The sequence below is a fragment of the Ruditapes philippinarum genome, unplaced genomic scaffold (genome assembly GCF_026571515.1).
Source record: "Ruditapes philippinarum isolate M1 unplaced genomic scaffold, ASM2657151v2 ctg6654_1_1_1_1, whole genome shotgun sequence".
NCBI classification, from domain to species: Eukaryota; Metazoa; Mollusca; class Bivalvia; order Venerida; family Veneridae; genus Ruditapes; species Ruditapes philippinarum.
In genome coordinates, this window is record NW_026866114.1 from 707 (window position 1) to 25654 (window position 24948).

The window sequence follows — 24948 nt, forward strand, 5'->3', positions numbered from 1 at the left end:
AATCATCCTATGAAGTTTGAATATTGTGGGCCATATGGAACTTAAGTTATGCTTCGGAAACCAAATTGCTAACGGACGGACGGACGGACGTACAGACGGACGGACGCCAGGGGGTATAACATAATATGCCAGAAAATCTTTCGGGCATATAATAAAAATGTTCCAGAACAAAATATAAGGCTGCTATTTTAACAAGGGCTTTTAACAATTTATCAATACTAACATGCATGCACCATTCAAACATATTTCTTTCACTCAGCTATTTTGGATTTACTTTTTTTTTTATATTTTCCCTAATTTTCAGACAGCAGCTAGCTAGCTTATACAGCATTAATGTCTCACCTTGGAGAAGTAACCCAGTATATGACAACCATGTGTATCATTTTCTGTCATCACATAAAACAGGAATGGCTCAACATCAAAATATAGTGTCTTGTGATCTAAAAATAACTTGGCCAGCAAGCATAAATTCTGACAATATACCTGAAAGACAAAACAATGAATCACTGATATGATATGACTTTACTCTACCCGTAACTTACTCAATTCTTAAATGGACCTGTCAAGCTTCTATTTAAGTAATTGTTCATTATCAGTTTTGGAGATATAAAGAAGTATATTAAGATAGTCAGACACCAGTATAGAGGTTGGTAAGAGTGCATTAAGGTCAGACTGACATGACTCTATACTGGCAGCAAGAGCAAATCAATTTGGCTTTCAACAAGGTAAGGGTTATCAAATGTGAAAGTAGGATTTTTCACCGCCTAATTTTTTGCTAATGTGAAAACTGATTTTTTTTTCATATAAAATTCACTAAAATGGACAAAGATCAGGACAATCATTCCAGTTTACTGAGGTTTCTGGTTTACTATGGATTTAAGGTCTAAAGAATATTTACTCACTCAATATAATGGAATTATGACTTCTCACACACCTTTAAGATTTATGAATAGTTACTATAATAACCAAAGGGATCTATTTCCAACACTACATATGAGCCGCGTCACGACAAAACCAACATAATGGGTTTGCGACCAGCATGGATCCAGACCAGCCTGCGCATCCGCGCAGTCTGATCAGGATCCATGCTGTTCGCTATTAGTTTCTCTACTTGCAATAGGGTTGGTAAGCGAACAGCATGGATCCTGATCAGACTGCGCGGATGCGCAGGCTGGTCTGGATCCATGCTGGTTGCAAACCCATTATGTTGGTTTTGTCGTGACGCGGCTCATATTAATAGTCTCAAGTGTAACACTGTCAAACATAGTGATGGACTTTCTGTGTTATGTCCTAGCATATGTATCCACATGTTTTTTTCAAATCTGACGAATATCTTGAGAAAATCCAAACTTAATCTATCTTTTAATCTGTCAGAAATGACAAAAATTGATGTGAATAAAGCTGAACATGTCTGGTGTGTCCATTCAACAGTCTTTAACAATATCATCCTGTGACATTTGCACCCATTTAAAAAATTTTGAAGAGAGAAACATTCTAGCCATCAGCAAAATATGCAATGCCGAATATTTACAGAGTTAAACTGTAAATCAATTAAACAAACCTTGTTTTTCTTTCCATCCACTTCAAACACAGAAATATTATTTTTTCTGTAAATCTCATCTCCTGGAGGGTGTCTCCATACACATTTAGCCTGTAAAAACAAAATACTTTATACATATTTAGCCTTAAAAAGATATAATTACTTCATACACATTTAGCCTATCAATTTAACCTCTTTTAGACTTCGAAAATTCCTCGTCTGCTTGCATTTTCTGGTAGAACCTGCGTCAGGACATGTAGGAAAAATTTTAGCTTTCTGATCATCATTAGCATGCTGTTTGCTTATTCAACAGGACCAGTGGAAAATCAAAGAAGTAGATGACCCACTGGAATGGTTATTATCAGTATGTTTAACATGTGCACTATATAATGGTATAACGAGTGTATTCAATTTAAGCTCCTTTATTTATTAAGAGTATTAAATGCAAGAGGATATCTATCACCTTTCCCTTGTAAAGAGAATACACTATAATTTAAATTATAAGACCCTTACCACATGTCTTCTCAATATGGTTGCTGTTTTCATATACTTCAAACAGAATTCACACAGGTAGATTTTAGGCAGACGAGCATACTCGTCGGGATAAGGGCTGGAGTACCACGTTGACATCTCGTATCGACCGATCTCCAGTTTCTTTATTCGATACTCCTGGTTGTCAAACCGCTGATAATGGACGCTCATCTCATGTTCCTTTATTTGTAACAAATATCGTGTTTTATAAATAGATGTATAACAACACTGAACAAAGATATTTTTTACATATTGTCAAGACTGAGAATTTGTTTTGTTCATATTTCTAATTTTTACACTAAAGTTATTATCTAAGACATTGTTTGGTCATATTTCAGCAGTGGATCTATCTATTGGACAATACTGAATTTATTACCAATGTCTCCCAAAACGTCACATGATTTCTAAAATAGCAGTAAAGGACAAATGATCATTAAACAAAATGTACGAAGAACAATTAATCAAACATCACTGAGAATATCTCCTCACCTGAGGATCAAATAAAGAGTCTGGATTACTAATCCTATGGTCTCCCTATTGAGCTATGGAGGTGGAATATTCAATAATGGTACTTAAATGTAACCGAAGTCACTCATTACAAAAATCCTGCAAGATTCTAATTCCTACAGTCACAGAAAGACGCAATAATCTTTGACAATTATCTGTGTTACTTCTGCGCATAGATCTAAATGAGTGTTTATCATCTGTGCCAAATGATTACATTATCACTGTAGAAATACCAGCTTTAGAGCTGAACAATTAATATCTTTGTGACCTTAACATTCATTAGACACATTCCATTTAAAGATCCTGTAACACAATTTTTTCATGGAATTATTTCATAAAGATGATGCTCAAATTAAGATTTGTCAATATTGTAAGTTCCAGTAAGCATTATTTATAAAGATAATACCAAATTTAACATTTCATGTAAATAAAGGGAGGTAATTAGAAATTTATTTTCTATAAATTCTAAGTAAAATTTTCCAATAAGAAATGAATGCATGTAATTTATTGATTAAATATAATGTGCACAAATATTTGCAGTACACATTTTACATACTCTTCGATGTTTGAACATTGTTTTATTTGCATAATTATATACATATATAATTTTTTGCAAGTGTGGTATACACACAGTAACAATATCAATCACAAAACATACAGGATCTTTAAATGATTTAAAAGTTTTATCATTGCAAATAGTACTAAACCAGACAAGAATAATCCACACACACAGTACTATAAACTGCTGATCTGACAATTTTAATAATTCCATGGCTGTTTTTCCACCTAGCTGTTTTTTCTGGACAACTACCCAGTAAAAATATAAATTTCTCAACAAGTGACCATACTACTAATCCTGCATGATTTTTAAATCAGCAGTGAGAGACAAATGACCATGAGACTCAATATCTGAGATCAAATGTCACATGGAAATGTCTCCTCTCGCAAGGATCAATCAGCGATCCCTGGATTATATAGAGGATATATGTTTAGTTCAGTGTAAGATCGGAATATATTTCACCGAGTGAGCACCAAAAGGTATATTTCACGAGTGGCGCAACCTAAAACTGAATGAAAAGCGCGCCAAATAATAATACAACGTGACGTCATTTACGACGTCACGTCATCAAGTTGGTACCCAGTACTGCCCACGCTGGTATTTCACTGAAACAACGTAAGGGGCTTAAATTCAAAACAGTGAAATTATCAAAGTGGTAATTTCACTGTTTCAAACAGTGAAATTACCAGTTTTATATCACTGATATATTTCTATAAACCACCGAAAAGCATGTAATAAAAATAAAATCCTCTCCCAATTAAACAAAGCAGGCAGACTTTGATCTGACCCATTATCACAATTATACTTACACGCTGTTCACATGCTCTAGCCTGGGCGTCGTAAAATAGTTTTAGATCGTATTCCGAGGCTAAACCATTTAGTAACGGTTGTCTGGACTTCTCATATTTGTCTGAATGTTCTTTATGTGATGCCTTGATTTCATCGGTCTCCTCTGGAATGTTCTTCCTTGCCTTCTCTATTATTTCTAATTTAGCTTTCTGATCATCATTAGCATGCTGTAACAAAGATAAGATGCTAGAGTTACTATGACTTTAGCATGTGATACATTTGCAACAAGATATGCTACAGCAACAAGACATGCTACAGCAACAAGATATGCTACAGCAACAAGATATGCTACAGCAACAAGACATGCTACAGCAACAAGATATGCTACAGCAACAAGATATGCTACAGCAACAAGATATGCTACAGCAACAAGACATGCTACAGCAAATAGATATGCTACAGCAACAAGACATGCTACAGCAACAAGATATGCTACAGCAACAAGATATGCTACAGCAACAAGATATGCTACAGCAACAAGACATGCTACAGCAAATAGATATACTACAGCAACAAGATATGCTACAGCAAATAGATATGCTACAGCAACAAGATAAGCTACAGCAACAAGACATGCTACAGCAAATAGATATGCTACAGCAACAAGATATGCCAAAGCAACAAGATATGCCACAGCTACATTGACTTTAGCATGTGATATATTAACAAACAGAAGATATTAAAGCTGTTTTAACTTTAACATGTGATACTTAAAGTTAAAGTTAAACAGTTAATTTGAGCATGTAAATGATAAACCTGAATGTACATACAATAAAAATATCTCCTACAACTAAAGAGGTTTCTGATGACAAAAGTTAATAAGCACCGAATGTAGCTGGACAATTTACCCATATACTTATGTAAATAGAGTGGCATAATAGCGTAACATGATTAAACAATACACTGTGTGTAAAACATCTAATCTTAATTAAACACTAAGAAAAAGTTCAATCTTTTACCTGTCTGCGTAGACCCTTTCTATCTGTGAGTGAATTAATGAAGAGTTGTCTTTCATCAGCAGATTTCTGTCTTTCATCATATCTGTCCTGTAATCAAATCAACCATTAATACTTATATATCTTAAGTACTTAAATATCACTTATAATGAGGCTATTCTAAAACATTTTTTATTCCCGTATCTAGGCAATCAGTCAACTTATTATGGCCTTCCTGGTTAATTATCCAGTAATTATCAATTTCTCTGCAAATGACTGGATAATTAACCAGTAATTATCAATTATCAATTATCTGCAAATGACTGGATAATTAACCAGTAATTATCAATTATCAATTTCTCTGCAAATGACTGGATAATTACCCAGTAATTAATTAATTTCTTTGCAAATTTATGACTTTCAGTTTCTTTTTATACCAGTAGCACAAATTTTGGATGAAAATAGCAGCAGTGGCAAAATTAATTGTCCGTATTGCCTAGGTTGTAGTACAGCCTGTATGAACAAATGAATTTTTTCCAACATTTTCTTTATAAGTATCATACGGACAAGTAAAGAAATGCTTTAACAGGTAAAACTGAAAAGTAAGTCAAAATCAGATTTTGCCAGCCCTGTAATAGTCAACATAGCTGAAATTATTTCCCCCCCAAACACCCATAATACAAGTTCCCGGTTCCAATACAAATTAAAACTGACCATATAACTTTCTAGTGTAAACGAGTTTTTAATCCAATTGGAAATAAAATAATAACCACTTACCTTACATTCCTGTGCTGTTGTATTGTGATATAGAGGACATGCAGACAATGTCCTGTGTGATTCATGTTTTCCTGTAAGATGACCTACAAAAGACAAAGTAAATAACAAGCACATTCATAGCCCTAAAAAGTTTGCATTTAAGGTAATTATCAATTCTCATGTAATTAATATAAATTTTTCATCTTTTAATTTTTTTTTTCTAAGGTTGCAATAATGTTCTTCAGTAAGATCAGGACTTTTGTTCCTTGAATCAGAGATTACTATGCCTATAATTTATAACAATGGTACACAAATACAAATAGAATGTTCCATTTCCTTTATTTCTGATGGCATAAGGTAAATAATAAGTAATCATGCATGCATAAATAATGCCCATGCAGAAGAGAAAACATTTGTGTAAACAGATAAAATCGCACAACACTTGCCATTACTGAATATTTTCCCTATGTGCGATTAAAAATGGCAGACAGCAACTTGCCAAAATGACCTTATGACAGCCCTGGTATAAACATAAAAATGAATAAGAGCCGTCAGTTGAACAGCATACTCAACTATTCTCAGTATTTGATAGTGAAACAAGAGCTTAGATCATGAAGATTTTTTTTAAGTTCAGAAAGGGACAAAATTCTCATATTTAAAATCCATGTTAGAGTTATGGGCCTTGGACAGTGACGACCTCTCTCAAATAAGTTTCAACCCATTCTCTTCAGTAGTTTTGAAGACACCAACTTACATGCAAAAAATTAACCAAAGTGTGACAGTGATGTCGACACTGACCCCTGGTTTAAAAGAAGATGCAAACATAGAGGGCCAGACAACCAGGTTGACAAACATCCTCAAACCAATATCTATTGTGGTGCCAGCCTTATAACACTTTCAAATTTACCTTTAGAATCACAACCTGGCAGAGGACATTTAGCATTTGTTTCATTATAGTCCATGGATGGTGTTGGTCGCTTATCCGCCCACTCGGCCATTAAAGGATCCTCTGGGCTCTTACTTGTTACCGACTTGCTCTTACACTTGCCTTTCCCAGCCTTACCCGCTTTTCCACATTTAGATCGATTTGTCTTCGCTTTTTCTTTCTCTATATCCCCACATTCTGAGATTGTGTCCGCACTTGTTTGTGTCTTATTTTTATTATCTGTTTCCCCAATTTCTGAATCTGTGTCTTTAATAACACTTTTGCTTTTACTTATTTTTTCTGTCTTTTCAGAACCTTCAATAGACTCTTTGGTCTTACATTTTGTATTTGAGACTACTGCACTTTTGTCTTTTGATTTCGTCTCGGGAGACTCTTTAGCCTTTGATCTTGTTGTACGTGGAGTAACGGCCGATGATTCAGACTCTGCATCAGATTCAATTTCAGTATTCGGTGCTACTTCTACTGGTTCTACTGTTGATGATCCAGACAACTTTCTTTTCTTTACCTTAGGTGCTGTAGAACTGTTGCCTGTTGGGGTATTTATGACCGGATTGACTGAAAATGAATAATAACAAGATATGTTTGTAAAACATGTATGCCCCCTATCAGCAGCCAATTAGTCATGTGATAAGGTTATAATGCATGACTTCTGACCCAGTGATCAAACAATTAATAAGGGTTATAAAGTATCTACTGGTCATGACTTTGACCCCTTGACCCAAAACTCAATAGGGGTCATCTGCTGGTCACGACCAATCATCATACAAAGTTTGAAGTTCCTAGGCCTAGGCGTTTTTAGTAAATTGATCAGAAACCGTTTTTACCTACAAGGTCAATGTGACCTTGACCTTTGACCCCTTGACCCCAAAATCAATAGGGTCATCTGCTGGTCATGACCAATCACCATGCCTAGGTTGAAGTTCCTAGGCCTAAAGGTTCTCTTATTATTGATCGAAAACCGTTTTAACATACAAGGTCAATGTGACCTTGATCTTTGACCCCAAAATCAATAGGGGTCATCTGCTGGTCATGACCAATAAGCATGCAAAGTTTGAAGTTCCTAGGACGAACGTTCTTTAGTTATTGATCAGAAACCGTTTTTACTTACAAGGTCATTGTGACCTTGACCTTTGACCCCTTAATCCCAAAATCAATATGAGTAATCTGCTGGTCATGACAAATCACCATACCAAGTTTGAAGTTCCTAGGCCTAAGTGTTCTTGAGTTATTGATCAGAAACCGTTTTTACTTACAAGGTCAATGTGACCTTGACCTTTGACCCCTTCACCTAAAACTCAATAGGGGTCATCTGCTGGTCATGACCATTCATCACACAAAGGTTGAAGTTCCTAGGCCTAAGCGTTTTTAGTAAATTGATCGGAAACCGTTTTTACCTACAAGGTCAATGTGACCTTGACCTTTGACCCCTTGACCCCAAAATCAATAGGTCATCTGCTGGTCATGACCAATCACCATACCAAGTTTGAAGTTCCTAGGCCTTAGGGTTCTTTAGTTATTGATCGGAAACCGTTTTTACCTAAGAGGTCAATGTGACCTTGACCTTTGACCCCTTGACCCCAAAATCAATAGGGGTCATCTACTGATCATGACCAATCACCATCTCAAGTTTGAAGTCCCTAGGCCTAAGGGTTCTTTCATTATTGATCGGAAACCGTTTTTACCTACAAGGTCAATGTGACCTTGACCTTTGACCCCTTAACCCCAAAATCAATAGGGGTCATCTGATTGGTCATAACCAATCACCATACCAAGTTTGAAGTTCCTAGGCCTTAAGGTTCTTTAGTTATTGATTGGAAACCGTTTTTACCTACAAGGTCAATGTGACCTTGACCTTTGACCCCTTGACCCCAAAATCAATAGGGGTCATCTACTGATCATGACCAATCACCATACCAAGTTTGAAGTTCCTAGGCCTTAAGGTTCTTTAGTTATTGATCGGAAACCGTTTTTGCTTAAAAAGTCAATGTGACCTTGACCTTTGACCCCAAAATCAATAGGGGTCATCTACTGATCATGACCAATCACCATACCAAGTTTGAAGTTCCTACGCCTTAAGGTTCTTTAGTTATTGATCGGAAACCGTTTTTTGCTTTCAAGGTCAATGTGACCTTGAACTTTGACCCCTTGACCCCAAAATCAATAGGGGTCATCTACTGGTCATGACCAATCACCATACCAAGTTTGAAGTTCCTAGGCCTTAAGGTTCTTTAGTTATTGATCGGAAACCGTTTTTGCTTTCAAGGTCAATGTGACCTTGACCTTTGACCCCTTGACCCCAAAATCAATAGGGGTCATCTACTGATCATGACCAATCACCATACCAATTTTGAAGTTCCTAGGCCTTAAGGTTCTTTAGTTATTGATCGGAAACCGTTTTTGCTTAAAAAGTCAATGTGACCTTGACCTTTGACCCCAAAATCAATAGGGGTCATCTACTGATCATGACCAATCACCATACCAAGTTTGAAGTTCCTACGCCTTAAGGTTCTTTAGTTATTGATCGGAAACCGTTTTTGCTTTCAAGGTCAATGTGACCTTGACCTTTGACCCCTTGACCCCAAAATCAATAGGGGTCATCTACTGGTCATGACCAATCACCATACCAAGTTTGAAGTTCCTAGGCCTAAGGGTTCTTTAGTTATCACTCGGAAACCATTTGGTCTACGGACCGACGGACCGACAAGTGCAAAGCAATATACCCCCTTTTCTTCGAAATGGGGGCATAATTATAATTATAGTCACTTTTATAGGTAATCTTGGTATCACTGGCCTCATTTTCTATATTACATTATTTTACACTTTATATGAATATTAACTTACAAAATAACAATTCTTTCATTAAAACTAAATTAAATGTATGAAAGAATTATATCAAAGCCACTTGTTCTGTGTTCAGAGAAACATCTTGGTATATGTTCCATTGATTACATTTATAGGTTCATTAACATGAAATAATGTTACTTTGTTTCCAGAAATTTTACTAAGAAACTTATTTTTGGGTTATTTGAGCATTGACCTACAAATGATAAAAGTGACAACAGTTTTATATATATATATATATAGCAAAAAATGTTTTTCAGTATAAGCTTAATACATAGTCTACCAAAGTGAAAGTAATGTTATGTATCAATATGTTTGAGATTCCGTAAAAATGCATGGAAATCAAGATTATTGTTTACAGTTCTTTTTTTTGTGTTCACCAATATTATCTAGGTTTATATACAACAACATTGTCCCTACCCGAAGTATGCACACCTTTTAACATCTATTACTATGACTCTTTTTATTTCTAAGAAATGGAAGAAAACATAATTTGAGCCATGTCACGACAAAACCAACATAATGGGTTTGCAACCAGCATGGATCCAGACCAGCCTGCGCATCCGCGCAGTCTGATCAGGATCCATGCTGTTCGCTTACCAACTTTATTACAAGTAGAGAAACTCAGATAGCGAACTGCATGGATCCTGATCAGCTATGAATAAATTACAAACTAGAAATGTGTCATCATGCCACGGATGCCCCCGCATGCAGCCAAAATTTCAAATGTTATAATATTTAGTTCCAAATTTGTTTGCACAAATTCATTCTTAGTTCAAAAACCTTAAAACTTTTCAATGTTAACACAAACCATTTTTATACAATGTTCAAGGCACTGAAATTATTCAGTCTTAACGTTTTGAAAATAGCATATTGCATATTAATTTTGTAGCCAAAATAATGGCTATATACATTTCCACAAAAGTATGAGTGCTGAAACTGAAAGTTCAAAATTTTTCCAACACTCAGGAAAGATAAGTTTGTCCAAAATCATTGAACCACAACCAAATTCAAACTTAAACTGCTTATTCCTAAGATGTATCTATATTATTTTCAAAGTGAAAGGGACATAACTCCGCCAAAAAATCATCGAATCATGACCAAATTCCAACTTGACCTGCGCATTCCTTTGACATATCCATATGTCAATTTTGAGTTGAATATGTAACACTGTTGGGTTGATAATGAACAGAAACTGTAAATTTCATATCATTTTCAAAGTGAAAGGGGCATTACTCTGCCAAAAATCATTGAACCATGACCAAATTCGAACTTGGCCTGCGCATTCCAAAAACATATCCATATGTCAAATTTGAGTTGAATGTGTAATACTGTTGGGGAGATTATAAAAGGAAATTGAAAATTTCATATTATTTTTAAAGTGAAAGGGGCATAACTCTGCCAAAAATCATCGAACCATGACCAAATTTGAACTTGACCTGCGCATTCCTTTGACGTATCAATATGTCAAATTTGAGTTGAATGTGTAATACTGTTGGGGAAATAATAAACGGAAACTGAAAATTTCATATTATTTTCGAAGTAAAAGGGGCATAACTCTGCCAAAAATCATCAAACCATGACCAAATTCGAACTTGACCTGTATTTTCTCATGACATATCCATATGTCAAGTTTGAGTTGAATGTGTTGTACCATTGGGGAGTTAATGAACGGAAACTGAAAATTTCATATTATTTTCAAAGTAAACGGGGCATAACTCTGTCAAAAATCACCGAACCATGACCAAATTTGAACTTGACCTGTATTTTCTCATGACATATCCATATGTCAAGTTTGAGTTGAATGTGTTGTACCGTTGGGGAGATAATGAACGGAAACTGAAAATTTCATATTATTTTCAACGTAAAAGGGGCATAACTCTGCCAAAAATCATCGAACCATGACCAATTTCGAACTTGACCTGTATTTTCTCATGACATATCTATATGCAGATATACTAAAACCCGTGACGGCATCATCACGGAAAATATAATTTACTGTCACGGGTTATGTCACGGGTTTTGTTATTTTGTTAAGTTAGATTATTTATTTAAATATAAGATACTAAAGATTTTATTTGATTTTATGAATGATTATTTTAGTTTTATCTTTTAATTTACATTACTATCACGTTGCGATCACAACTTTATATTACAATAACGTCACGTGATTGACTTAGTAACGACGTCAGTAAAGATGGTAGAAACATAGAATTAAATGTCATTGAGTACAGACCAAATTCTACGGCTTATACGGTCCGAACCGCCGATATCGGCGCTTCCTTTTAGACCAAGAGGTGGCGAAACGTGGATTTTTAAAGGGGACAGTCTAAAAGCACAGGATTGGCGAGCTGACGGACATCATTGGATAAACCAAGGCACTGTGGGTCTTCCACGCAAAAATCCGCGGTTTAATACAGCCTGGGATGAACAATTTCGAAAGTATTTTGAAGAAAGAATATTACCTCAACTTGGGAAGGTTTCAAAATGGGCAATAGAAAAAATTACAAAGTACGACCCATACAGTGGCATAACTCAAAATCAGAGCGAAAGTATGAACAAAGTATTTAAACAACTCAATAAATGGAAAGAAGCCCCAGCAGATGTGGTAGTATTGTCATTTCTAAGTCTTCATCAATATTATCTTAAAGAAATTTCTCGTGGTCACGCAGGCATTGGTACCTACACTATAAAACCTCAATAAATTTCAGCTAAAATTGATCTCTCAGAAATTATCCAATTTACAGTTTCATAACCAGAAGATATTATAAATGGCATTCGTGAAAACCAATTTGTCTCTAATGCAGAAAATGACGCACATCCAGAACCAAATATCCCAAAGATTGATATTAACTTCTCATGCGCCGATGAACTTATAAAAAATGACAGAATCGTTTTCGCTCCAAGGCTAGGTACATTTACAATATAAGGACAAGATGACAAGGCTCAGGTTGTAACACTATTCCCCGAGTCATGTTCGTGTGGAAACACGCATTGCTATCATTTAATAGCTGTTAAGAAATCTATAGGTATGGAAGTGAACTTGAAAACAAAACCCAACCTAACAACACTTAGAGGTTTAGATGAAAAGAAAAAAGCAGGAAGAAAACGACCTAGACAAGATGATTTTGATTACATAATTTCCCCTGACAAAAATTCACAGAGAATTGAAGAACCTGTGACAATACAGCCATCTCGGAAATTACAGTCACCCGTGACAGATGAAGTTGAAAAACCCGTGACAATACAGCCATCTAGGAAATTACAGTCACCCGTAACGGATGAAGTCGAAAAACCCGTATCGAATCAATCGTCACGGAAATTAGATTCACCCGTGACATTACCAACTCGGGACCATGAGGAAAAATCCGTGACGACTCAGCCGCCGGAAGAACCATCGTATACTATATATGCCTTATTCTCATCGATTCGATACTTCTCGTGGATCCGATACGTCATTTTCCGTACCGAATACGAGCTCGTGACGCCAAGGAATACATCCGAACTATATGCAAGTTTTACGTCGGACAAGCGTTTATCAATAAACACATAAATCATGCGTAAAAAACAGGTAAAATCATATCCAGCAATAGTTAAAACATGTTTTTGCATGAAAATAATGTTAAACACCTTCAATAATTCCTCTTTTATCATAAATAACCAAAATATATGTCTGCTTATTTTACTCTGCAAAGTTACTTCCCTTTGATCTGAGTCACGAAAAGCTTTAGTGATACAGTATGTGCCAAAAAACTTGGACCACTTTTTTTGTTATCATGTGATAGAGCCCATTGAACTGAAAGCCTTTCATAGATAGATCCCAATTAAAAACCAATTAAAAAAATAATGCTTGTTTTCATTATCAAAGCCTTTTATAACCTATGTTTAGGTAAAGCCAATCAAGATTGACAGAAGATACTGTAGATATTCACCTGAGTCCCTTCTGAAAGCATATGAGGCAGTGAAAGACAAAAAGTTACCTGTGAAAAGGGCTTCAAGACTGTTTGGTGTCCCATTAACCACCTTAAGAGATCGTGTTGATGGTCGTGTTGATGCTAATAATTTTGTCCATGGGGGTATTACTACACTTAGTAAGGAGGAGGAGGAGGTTCTTGTGGAGCATTTAGAGGCAATGAGTCTTCTTGGCTATGGTTATACCAACACTAAGCTGCAACAGATAGCACGTGAACTGGCTTTTGATATGGGAAAGAAAGAGAAAAACAAACCCATGAGCAACAACTGGTTGTATGGTTTTTTAAATAGGTGGAAAACCCGTTTAGCATCCCTATCTCCAAGTAGTTTGGATAGCAACCGTGCAAGATACTGTACCCCTGAATCTGTTGCCCACTACTACAAAAACCTGAATGATATTCTGGTCAAGTATGATCTACTTGATAAGCCACAGCACATATACAACCTTGATGAAACAGGACTTAAACCAGATCATAGGCCACCAAACATCATATCATCTTTAGATTGTAAACCACAGGCAGTAACTTCACCACGCTCTACCACAACAACACTCATTGGTTGTGTCAATGCCATTGGTAATACTGTTCCACCTTTCTTTGTGTTCAAAGGAAAAAGATTTAATAGTGACTTGATGAATGGAGCAACCTTTGGTGCAAGAGGGGAGATGTCTGATTCAGGATGGTCGAATGGTGAGCTGTTCTCAACATATCTTAAGGAGCACTTTCTCCCATATGCAAGGTCAGGGACTGATGATTCACAAGTGATTCTTCTGTTGTTTGATGGTCATTCTTTACACATTTCACCAAGTTTAATTAAGTGGACAAGATCTCGAAATTTGATTCTTTTCTGTTTACCAGCTCACTCATCACATTTTCTTCAACCATTGGATGTTTCACTTTTTGGCCCATTCAAGACATTCTACTACTCAGAATGTTCCTCCTTCATGCAGAAGAATATTGGACAGGTTATCACCAGATATGACATGTGTCAAATAGCATGTAAGGCGTACTTGAAGGCGATGACACCTATTAACATTCAAGCTGGATTCCGGAAGACAGGTATTTATCCTTTGTCTAAGGATGTAGTTCCAATGGAAAAGCTTTTTCCAGCTGAAGGCTTCAGGGAAGAAGAACCAGTTAAAAAAGTGAAAGCGCTAAGGCACGGGAAAGAGGCTGTTGAAGAGTTCTTACAAAAGAAAACAGAGTCTACAAGTACAAAGACAATTGAAAATGTCAACAACCTATGTCAAAAGTGCAATGGTAGTGTTGAGGTGAAGAAGAAAATGAAGAAACCTAAACCTAGTGGGAGAGCAATTACAGAGGACAGCTATTTGAAAGAACTAGAAGAATACCAAGAGGGATTGAAAGGGACAGCACCATCATCTCATACTGATTTAGAAGATAAGGAAAATGAAACTCCAAAAAAGAAACATAAATCTAAGAAAAATGCCAATCCTAAAAAATCACTCAAATTTGGAAGCCCGAAGCCATCAACTAGTGGAACATGTAAATCAAATCAAGCAATACCTGTACATGTGGATGATGAAAATAGCGATTCTGAGTTTGATGAACAAATTGCAGATGAAGACCTATGTTGTGTCTGTAAAAAGTGGTCCCCACCTAATCACAATGATCATCCTGATCTCAAAATTATTACATGGGCTTATATAATTCATTGGTTTATAGTTACTGTTACACAAGTTTAAGTGTTGACTTATGTGTTTATTTGTTAAAAAATACTTGTTTTATATTCTTGTTTTGAGAACAGTTGACATGTTAATTTAGTAATTTTAATGAACAGCTCCCTTGCCATGTGCACATTTTTTCTTGAAATGACATAACAGGACTGAAATTTTAAGCACACCTGTAGTTCACCAAAAGTTGTCCACCTTTATAGCTCTTTTTACACTGAGACCAATAGAGTATCGGATCGATGAGAAGCGTCTGCTATGACAAAGATTCAAGGGCAGTAATTACTTTGAGGTAAATATTTCAACAAATCAACATAGTTTTGGTGTTTTCATTCTGTTTTATTTCTGTTTAGTAGTTTCTGTGGCTGAAAATGAAAATTAGGTCACAAAAATAGTGACACGAACTGCGCATGCGCCATATTAGCCGTTAAGGTATCGGATCCACGGGAAAGCGGCATATATTGAACAGAATATTGAACCAGGAGAGCCAGTACAGTCCAACACATCGGTAAGTGGACCAGAATGGCTAGATATTGGGCAGATTAAACTTAAGGACGAAGAAAAAAGTATCCTGTATTCACCAACAGAGTGGTTAAATGATCGGTTGATTGATGCGGCGATGTCTCTTCTAAAGACACAGTTCCCACATATATGGGGGCTGGACAGTTGCCTTAATGCAGCAACTCTAACGTTTACTCGTGCTTTTGGAAATTTCATTCAGATCGTCAACAGAATGCCAGAACAGGGTGGGTCACATTGGCTGATATTATCCACTATGAAAACAAATAACAAGTCGGAAGGAAAAATTTATGATTCAGGTTTCACATCACTAAGTTTTTCTACCCAGCAAGTTATTTGCAATTTACTTAGAAAAGATACCCCACCAAAAAAGAATGATAAAATAGTGTTGAATTTTATAGACTGTGCATTCCAGGAAAACGGCAATGACTGTGGTCTCTATGCAATTGCAAACGCAACTGCGGAAGCCAACGGTATAGATCCCTGCACCCAAAGGTATGACGTAGAACTGCTTCGTGGTCACCTGATTCAATGTTTGGAAAAGGGTAAGCTTGTACCATTTCCCGCTGGCACCCGGTCGCTCGAGCACCCGAATGGTGTCAGATACACGGCATTTCTTAAGGTGTTTTGTTCTTGCCGAATGCCAGAAGATGGTTTGTATGTTGTTTGCAATAAATGCAAAATATGGTACCATCCAGAATGTGAGGGTCTACAAAAAGATGACATTCCTGGTGATGACATTCCATATTTCTGTACAAAATGTACACACCCCCAAAAGAGAAACATACGACGAAAAAAACGCATGTAATGTACAATGTATAATATATAGTTTAAATTTGAAATGAATTTAATACTGTTATTTATCGTCACTTGTTTTACTCATTTCCCTTAATTCATCACATGTCATAATGTTATGTTTTCATTAAATGAAGAAAAAAAAAGAATGATTATTTATCATAAGGATTAGTTGCATCGTCACGGGTTTTAGCTACCCTTCATGACAGACGAATAACGGAGAATATAGTTTGTCACGGTATTTAGTGCCTTGCATTATATATCACGGTAAATTTAGTGTGACACGGATTTTAGGTACATGTCATGGATTTATGTCGTCACGGTCGTCACGGAATTAGATATTGTCACAGGTTTTAGGTGATCCCATCTATATGTCAAATTTGAGTTCAATATGTGCAACGGTTATTAAGATAATGAACGGAAACTGATGATGACGGAAGGACGGAACAGGGTAACACTATATGCCCCTGCCATTATATGGCGGGGGGCATAAAAAATCCCTGACAATTATATGTTCATAATGTTGAAACATTTTTATAATACCTGAAGATCTTCTCGTTACTCTCATTGGAGTACTTTCCTCCTCAGACCCATCACTTTCCTCAGCTGAACTACTGTTTTCTACATACTGAAAATAGAAATATTATGAACAGGTTACAAACATTAACAACATTAATGTATACCATGCTATGTTGCATAGTTTCAGCCATTACAAATACATTGTTCTATTTCAATTACATGTTGAATAAAAATTTAATTTCCCCTTATAATTTGTTAATAATAGTTACTGTAAGGCACAATATTATAGTATTGTGTAGGTGTGGAAAAAAATAAATCTTATTTCGGAAATTGGTTTACAGTAACGGTTAAGTGGTACTTTGCACGACCTGTAATTGCGTGATATTTTTAATTATTTGTAATAAAAATATTGTAATAAGTAATTATAAATATGGCAATGGCAATGGATAGGTCAGACACAAAAGGCCCCCACACCAATAAATCTTAGGTTGCGATTAATTTTGCTTCTGAGGACGAGTTGGTTAAAATTCCGGGGGTTAGTAAGAAGGTTGCTGCTATTCTCCTATATATAAGGGGGGCTGGCGGTGATATCACAGCCGACATATTGTCTGCAATATGTTGTAAAAAGTTTACAGGTGAGGAATTAGATGTGATAGATTTTTCACCAAATGAGGCTTTGGAAGAATCCCCTAGGAATGAGGAGGCTTTAGAGCATCATACTGAAGCTTCTAAAGGGGAAGGGTCCTTGGATAAGTCATTTAGGTCCTTGGATCAGTCATTTTCAGACTTTTCGGAACCAAAGCCTGGGGCAGTAAAGCCTGATGTTGCTAGAGGGTCAGCCGGGGTGAAAAGCACTTCAGTATTTGGGCCTAGAGAAGGTAGACCTGTGATGGGTGGGGATAGCATGGGGTATAATGGGCATATGTTTACCACACCTAGGGTTCCCAAGGCTATTCCTGCTGATTTTAGGTCTGTGCGGTCTCTATGGAAAGAACAGGGGACCACCTCATTGGGGGATAATGAGTTTGAGCCATTATCTCATGGGGGATGGGAACCAGTTTATCCTGTAACAGCCAGGTCAAGACTATCGTTAGATAAAATGCCCACGAATTTAACATTTGATGGCAATGGCAGTTGGGAAGCTTTCATTTTTAAGTTTTCCAGATATGCTGAGATGTGCCAGTGGTCAAATGAGGATAAACTGTGTGCGTTGTGCTGGACGTTAGAGGGCAAAGCTTTAGATTATTATGTAATTTTACATAAAAGTGGTGAAGTGCAATCGTATGCTTCTTTATACGATAAACTGGAGGCTGGGTTTGGTGACCAAATCTCACCAGAGGCAGCTCAAGGGCAATTTTATCAAGCTTTTCAAAACCCGGGCGAATCTCTTGATGATTTTGCAGACAGGTTATGTGCCTTAGCCGATAAAGCCTTTCAGGGGGTGCCCAATTTATAACAAGTCAGGTTATAAGTAGGTTTTGCCATGGTTTATTAGACCAACAAGCTGGGTTCAATGTTTACATGCATGATTCATCCACAGTCTGACAAGCCAAATTATTGGTCCGTAAGTACCAACAGAGCCATGAGGCCATTTTTGGTAGGAGCAAACGCAGTGAAAGGTATGAAGGAAAGAGGGTTTCTTCAGTCAGTACTGATAGTTACGAAGTTCAGTCTTCTGAAGATAACTCTTCTGTGACTTGGGAAACTGTGATGGAGGCTGTTGTGGAACTTGAAAATAAGTTTGAGAAGGCTTTCACAGTTGACTAAGCTAAGGTCAAAGGGTAGCCCTAAAAGTTTATAAAATGCTTTTAGGTGTTTTAAGACTACAAGGTTGGGTCGATATCATGTTGATTCTAATGTGTGGTTCTTCTAATCCCAAAGGGGGATGGGAATTGGATAGAATAAAATGTAGGATATCGATCTGGGGGAAAATCAGGTTGTAATCATGGTGTTTGGATCCAGGGTGCCATGTAGGAAATCAACTTGAGGGAAATTCCTTGTAGTTGGAATAAGTCTTAGGGAATAAAAGCCTGCCTCTTACCAATTAGTACTGGTGGGGTAAGGGTAGCAGCAGGAAAAGCTCAACCTCTTTCCAGTTAGAGATGGTGGGGGTGAGGGTAGCTGCAGATAGGAACCGCCATTGGGGTAATTAAATTTATCTGGTGGTTAATGAGAGAAGAACTACCATGGGGTAATTTAATTTATCTGATAGTTTAGCTGATTGCATTCCATAGACTGATCACTCACATAAGGTGGTTTATTGGTTTTGGGAGCCACAAGGTAATTTGGCGGGATGGTTGAAGGATCTATCCCGGTGTAAGTTGCTGCAGCACAGATCAAATCGTAATCATGGTAAAATGATGTAATGTCTAGTACCATGTGGGAAATCGATTTGGGGCCCAGAACAAATCGTAATCATGGTATTTAAAATGATGTAATGTCTGGTACCATGTGGGAAATCGATTTGCGGTAAATTGCCTTGTGGTAGGTGTCAATTAGTATATGATGGCCCATGAATTGGGGGATCCTTTACAGGGCTCATCCTGGGGGGAAATTTTAGGGAGAAGTGACGACCTCGCAAAAATTAGGGAGAAGGGAAACAACCCAATGTGTATGCATTAACATGCATGGCTATACATCCTTTAATTATAATATAAACACAATTAACATCACTTATAATATTTCTCCAGTTTATTTATTAATAGTAGATTAATTCATGGTAGTATAAATTAAAAGTAGATTAATTATTTAGTAGTAGATCTGGCAATGGCATCTAAATGTTTTTGAGCTGCAAATATGAACATAAAAAATTATTTTTGATATCTATTGATCAGCTATTTATAAGCTTTCTCTAAATATGTGTTTATATATTTTCATGTACATTTGTTGATAATAATGTGTACAAAAAGATATGATGATAAAATCAATTTCATATTTTTTACTTTTAATACTTTCCTCACCTTTAAGGGAAGATGAAGTCACATTGGATATTGACTAATAATATCTATTCTATTCTGTTCTGGTAACAGAAATTTCTTACAATGTACAGAATGTTGTAATGTCACGATTATATGCATATAATTATGCTTATAAAACAATTTTCAAACATCAAAGAATATGTAAAATATGTACTGCAAACATTTGTGCACATTATATTTGATCACTAAAATTACATACATTCATTTCTTATTGAAAAATTTGACTGAGAAATTGTAGAAAATTAATTTCTAATTACCTCCCTTTATTTTCATGAAACGTTAAATTCGGTAATATCTTTATAAATAATGCTTTTTAAAATTTACAATATTGATAAATCTTAATCTGAGCATCATATTTACGACATTAAAACAAATATATATATTGAAACAATAGGAACACTTCTTTCCTGACAAATTTTGTTGTCATGATATACGACCGATATGTAGTTTAGCCGGGATATCTTACCCACGTGCGTAAACTGTGTCAAATTTGGCATTTCTACAAAGAGAACAATGTCAAACACCCCCACTGTCTACAACATATCATTCGCAAGATTGCTTTTTAAATTTTTGCGTAGGTGTAACTATCAGAATCAGTAACTTTCTTACTGCTCGGTTTCGGCATTTCGCCTTGTAGCCATGACGTGAGCGACAATTTACAGTAAAAATTGATGTTAACAGACTGAAATCATTCAAAACTATGATTAAGTTTTTAATCCGGTCGCTGATCATTAATAAAATTGATTATTTTTAATTGACTAACAGTTTTGTGATAGCCGTGAAAAATCCATTGCACATCGCCTTTACTCGGGTTAAAAACCCACCATCGAAGTGCATCGTGTATATCAATTAGGGAAGATTGCACGTGTTTAGATAATCGGGGAAAAAAACAATGTATAATTATCGCCAAATCCCGTATTAAACTCGCAAAACTATATACCGTTTCGGGCCGATGCTCTCATTATTTACTGTTTAGAGTAGGCGGTCTATCGCTTCGCTTACAGGTAGAAGGGTAGTATAAAGCGACGCTCTGATTGGATAATGACAATTAGCGGTCGTCATATGGGCGGATACAATCTCTGCTCTTTACATCGCTAAGTAATTACTATTTGGGAATTAAGATTTTATCGGCGATGTTGACTTCTCTTTGATCAATCGGAAGAGCGAAATTGGAATATACACGGCGAAGTTTTCGCCTGAATCGCCCTTCCGGATGAGCCCTGTCTTTATTGACGATGTAGATGTGGTGCTATTGGCAAGTAAAAGATCACTTGGGTCACTAAGGGTCTTGGGAAGCCTGCCAGGGAAGGAACCAAAATCTACGGGTTTCAGGTTAGAAACGCATCTGTCATTGAGTGTATTACAATCAGTCTTGGTAATAAGGAACCTTGGGAATGAATCCCAGGAGTGTAAGCTCATTATCTAGGAATCATCTTAGTAATAATGAGTTGCGAGCTTATTGGTGATTATGTTTCAAAAGGCCCTAGAGTCCATTCTGGTGTTATTTACTGAAATATGAGTCCCAGAACTGAGATGTTAGGTAACAGTATAGTCACCATTAAGAGAAGGTTAGCTCTCATATAGACAAGCAAGTTGCATCTGGTCAGTTAAGTTCACTGCTATGTAGGGGGTCACCAAGTACGCAATTCCCGTCTCTTCTAAGCTAGATGACCTATAATGTCATTTGGTAGGTTGCTTGTTAGGCCGACAAGCAATTTATATGACAGTTGTATGGGATCTATTTGGATGCAGGCATCTATTAATAGTGATCATTACAAATGTTAGTACAATATTGGATTGCGTGGTTGGGGATTTCTTATGGCAGAAATAGAATGAGCATCTTGCAGAACTGAAGTAGTAATTGTCATGATGTTATCTGTTAGGTTTAGCTCTTGAAATAATGTCAGAGTTATAAGAGTTATCAAAGGAATTGTGTTGTCTTTTTTGGGAGGTAAGCAATAAAACTGGAGATTTATGATTCAGTGTGGTTATTGTAATGTGGTTTCACAGCTTGTGGGTGAAGGTTACTTCTTGTTGGTCATTGAATATAAATGTGAGTCTGGATTATTTGTTGTCCAGATAAGGTCTTATATTGAGGATTGGGGTATAATCCTCAGGATGCTTATGCTGCCAAGCTGGTAGATGTGATAGGTGTTGCGGTAGTCTCTAGATATAGGCTGCATATCCTTGCATCTGAGTTTGAACCAGTGCATGAGTGGGTTCGAGTGTTTTGACAGTAGTAAGAGATAAGTCTTCAGTGAATCAATTAGACCTGAAGGAGGTTACTATGTTTGTCGGTGATTGTTAGAGACTTATGTTGGTTAATTTTTCTCTGGGTGTTACTGGTGACAATTCATTCTAATAAATTATACAGAGGGCTGCTCAGGTGATTGAGTGAGTCGTAGAATTCTGCATAGTGGGCTGCTTAGGAGATTGAGTGAGTCGTAGAATTCTGCATAGTGGGCTGCTTAGGAGATTGAGTGAGTCGTAGAATTCTGCATAGTTGGCTGCTCAGGTAATTGAGTAAGTCCTAGTGGGGCTGCTCAGCTGATCAAGTCATAGCTGAGCTGCTCAGGTGATTGGTTAATGATAATCACCTATTTGGTACATGTACTAGAGCAGGGTACAGTACCAGTACTGGTAAGGATCCAGGAAATCATTCAATAGGCTTGTATTGAGTGCTGGATTAGATACTAGAAAGGTCTTATCTGGCAGCCAGCCTTTTCAAATAGGACGGGGAGGAGTGTGGTGGTCACTGACCCAACCGAAATATAGTGGTGTTTATCACAATTATTCTTTTTAAATTTTCAATGGAACTGAAATTCCAGATAAAAACTAGGATGTGTAAAGACCAAGGCCGAATTGTCCAGGAGGTGTAAAGACCAACAGGAGGTGTAAAGTCCACTAGGTATGTAAAAGAACCAAGGGGTCTTTTCAATAACTTGAATAAGAACTAGGGACTGGTTCCATAATTCCCCTTGTATATCATAGCTGTCTCTAAGGTGATTAGTTTACAGTCATGTCTACGTCACCGCGAGGGGTTTGACATTAATGGAAGATAGACAGATTTATTGACTGTTCTTTTTATTAGCCTGTAGTGGGTGGGGAGAAATATTCATAAATTTGTTTCCGCTATCATCACTAACACCAATGCCAAAAGGGACGTTACCTTCCGTTTCGCCATTCCTTAACTTCAGACTATGTGACCTTTTTGATATATTGTGGAACTCCTAAAACAACAAAACAAGATAAACGATTAAAGGCGCAAAATCAATTATTATGACCGGTTTAAAAGGTTACTTCCGCTTTCACTGTAGAAAGCGACCTCTATCGGCTAAAGCAAAAGGCATAGTCTAAAAGAAGACGTATTTAGCGAACAATGTAAACATATAAGGATCACTTTCGACGTTACACGTCCTTTTTAAAACTGTCCAATATAGGATAATACCGTGTCTTATATGATAATTCATTTTATGCTAACCAGTGAGATACTAGATTTTACCCGTGCGATAGAATTCATACCAGATTCAGGGATGTACTTTTCTCCGGTCTCCTGTCGGTAAATCCCGGTCTCTCCCGGTCTATTTTGACCCGGATTTACTAGAGACCTGCCAAACTCCCCGCAGCGGTTACTTCCCCTGATCAGTACAGTAACAGTTAAAGTAGCAAAGCGTGACGTAACCGCTGTGAGGAGTTTGGAGACCTGCGAATAGTATCACATTATTATAATAATAATAATAATAATAATAATAATAATAATAATAATAATAATAATAATAAACTCTTTATTTAACGAAGGTAACTTAATAAGCATTAGATACAACACATATAATGCAAAATCTTATTTTCAACAAGGCCTTCAATAAAACATAAACATAACAAGGGACATATTCAAGTAATTATAAAGATTACAACATTCAGTAAATCTTAATCAACAAAGAAGACAGACATAATATTATATTATAGTATAGGTAAATTTTCTATAATTCATCTCTAGATAATAATAAATGTTTGAAATGTGATTTAAACAATTTAAGACTTTAAAGATTCATCCAATGTGCACCACACATTTTTGGCGTACGTTTTAATTTTAAAGGAATAGGAATGGATGGATTGATGTCTGTCTAATATAAATATTCATCATTTGAAAAGAGGAACCATGACAGTTTTCCTATTGACATCAACCCTATAAGAGAGAAATTCGTGTTTTAAGACACTATTTTTTACTTGAGAAATAAGTTCATGGGCGCCGCCATTTTGGCGTTCTGTCATTCTCGCGAGACAGACGAGACCGAGATTGTGACGTGTAATACCCACTTCCGGTGTACACGCTGGTACAACTGAAATATATCTTGATGAAGAACTTATTAATTTTATTGCGTACATTATATATTATTTATGAAAACATCATATGGAACTGAATTGCTTTAATTAATTAATTGAAGACGCCGCGACATTAATTATTATTACTCCGATATTCAAGCTTGCTGATGATCCCACCACATGATTTAAGCAATGACTGCTTAATTTTCAAAGATAAACCATAAATTTAATTTGGGTACTATGAGAAACTTCTTCAAATTGACGACATATCCTTTTATTTTGTACTTAATTTTCGCTAGACAAGCTGTCCAAATAGGGTACATCGCCGGTCATGTATCTTTTTTTTTCAGGTAAAATATCAACTAAATCCAATATATATCTACATACCAAATTCCTTTCCCCGACAGAAACGCATTTCTACTACCGTAAATTTAATCCAATAAAACAAAAAAATCATAAATCTACTTATTATTTAAAATGATTATTGGTAACTGAAAAAAATGTGTTGCTATTTTATGACGTGCTGTAATTTACTACAGTATAATTTGACAGGTGTGGAACCTAATTCCCCTTAAGGTCATTCAGTTCACTGATGAAGCGTAAAAAAATAGATGTCTATTTCGTCATTAGAATATTTGACAAGGGTGATTAACCAATCAGGGCAACATTGTGCATGATCAAAAGGTTT

General features: G+C 36.3%; 1 protein-coding gene across 1 annotated transcript; it reads right to left on the minus strand.

The window, feature by feature from the left end:
- Positions 1 to 342: 342 nt before the first annotated feature.
- Positions 343 to 23279, minus strand: LOC132731385 (histone acetyltransferase KAT7-like; the record flags this gene model as incomplete). The annotated part of the gene is given in 9 exon segments (XM_060717561.1): positions 343 to 483; positions 1562 to 1651; positions 2054 to 2251; positions 3947 to 4153; positions 4946 to 5032; positions 5699 to 5781; positions 6585 to 7178; positions 16984 to 17068; positions 23107 to 23279. Coding segments are annotated over 9 exon segments (1500 nt in total), but the record flags the coding sequence as incomplete, so codon positions are not given.
- Between the last annotated feature and the right edge of the window lie 1669 nt (positions 23280 to 24948).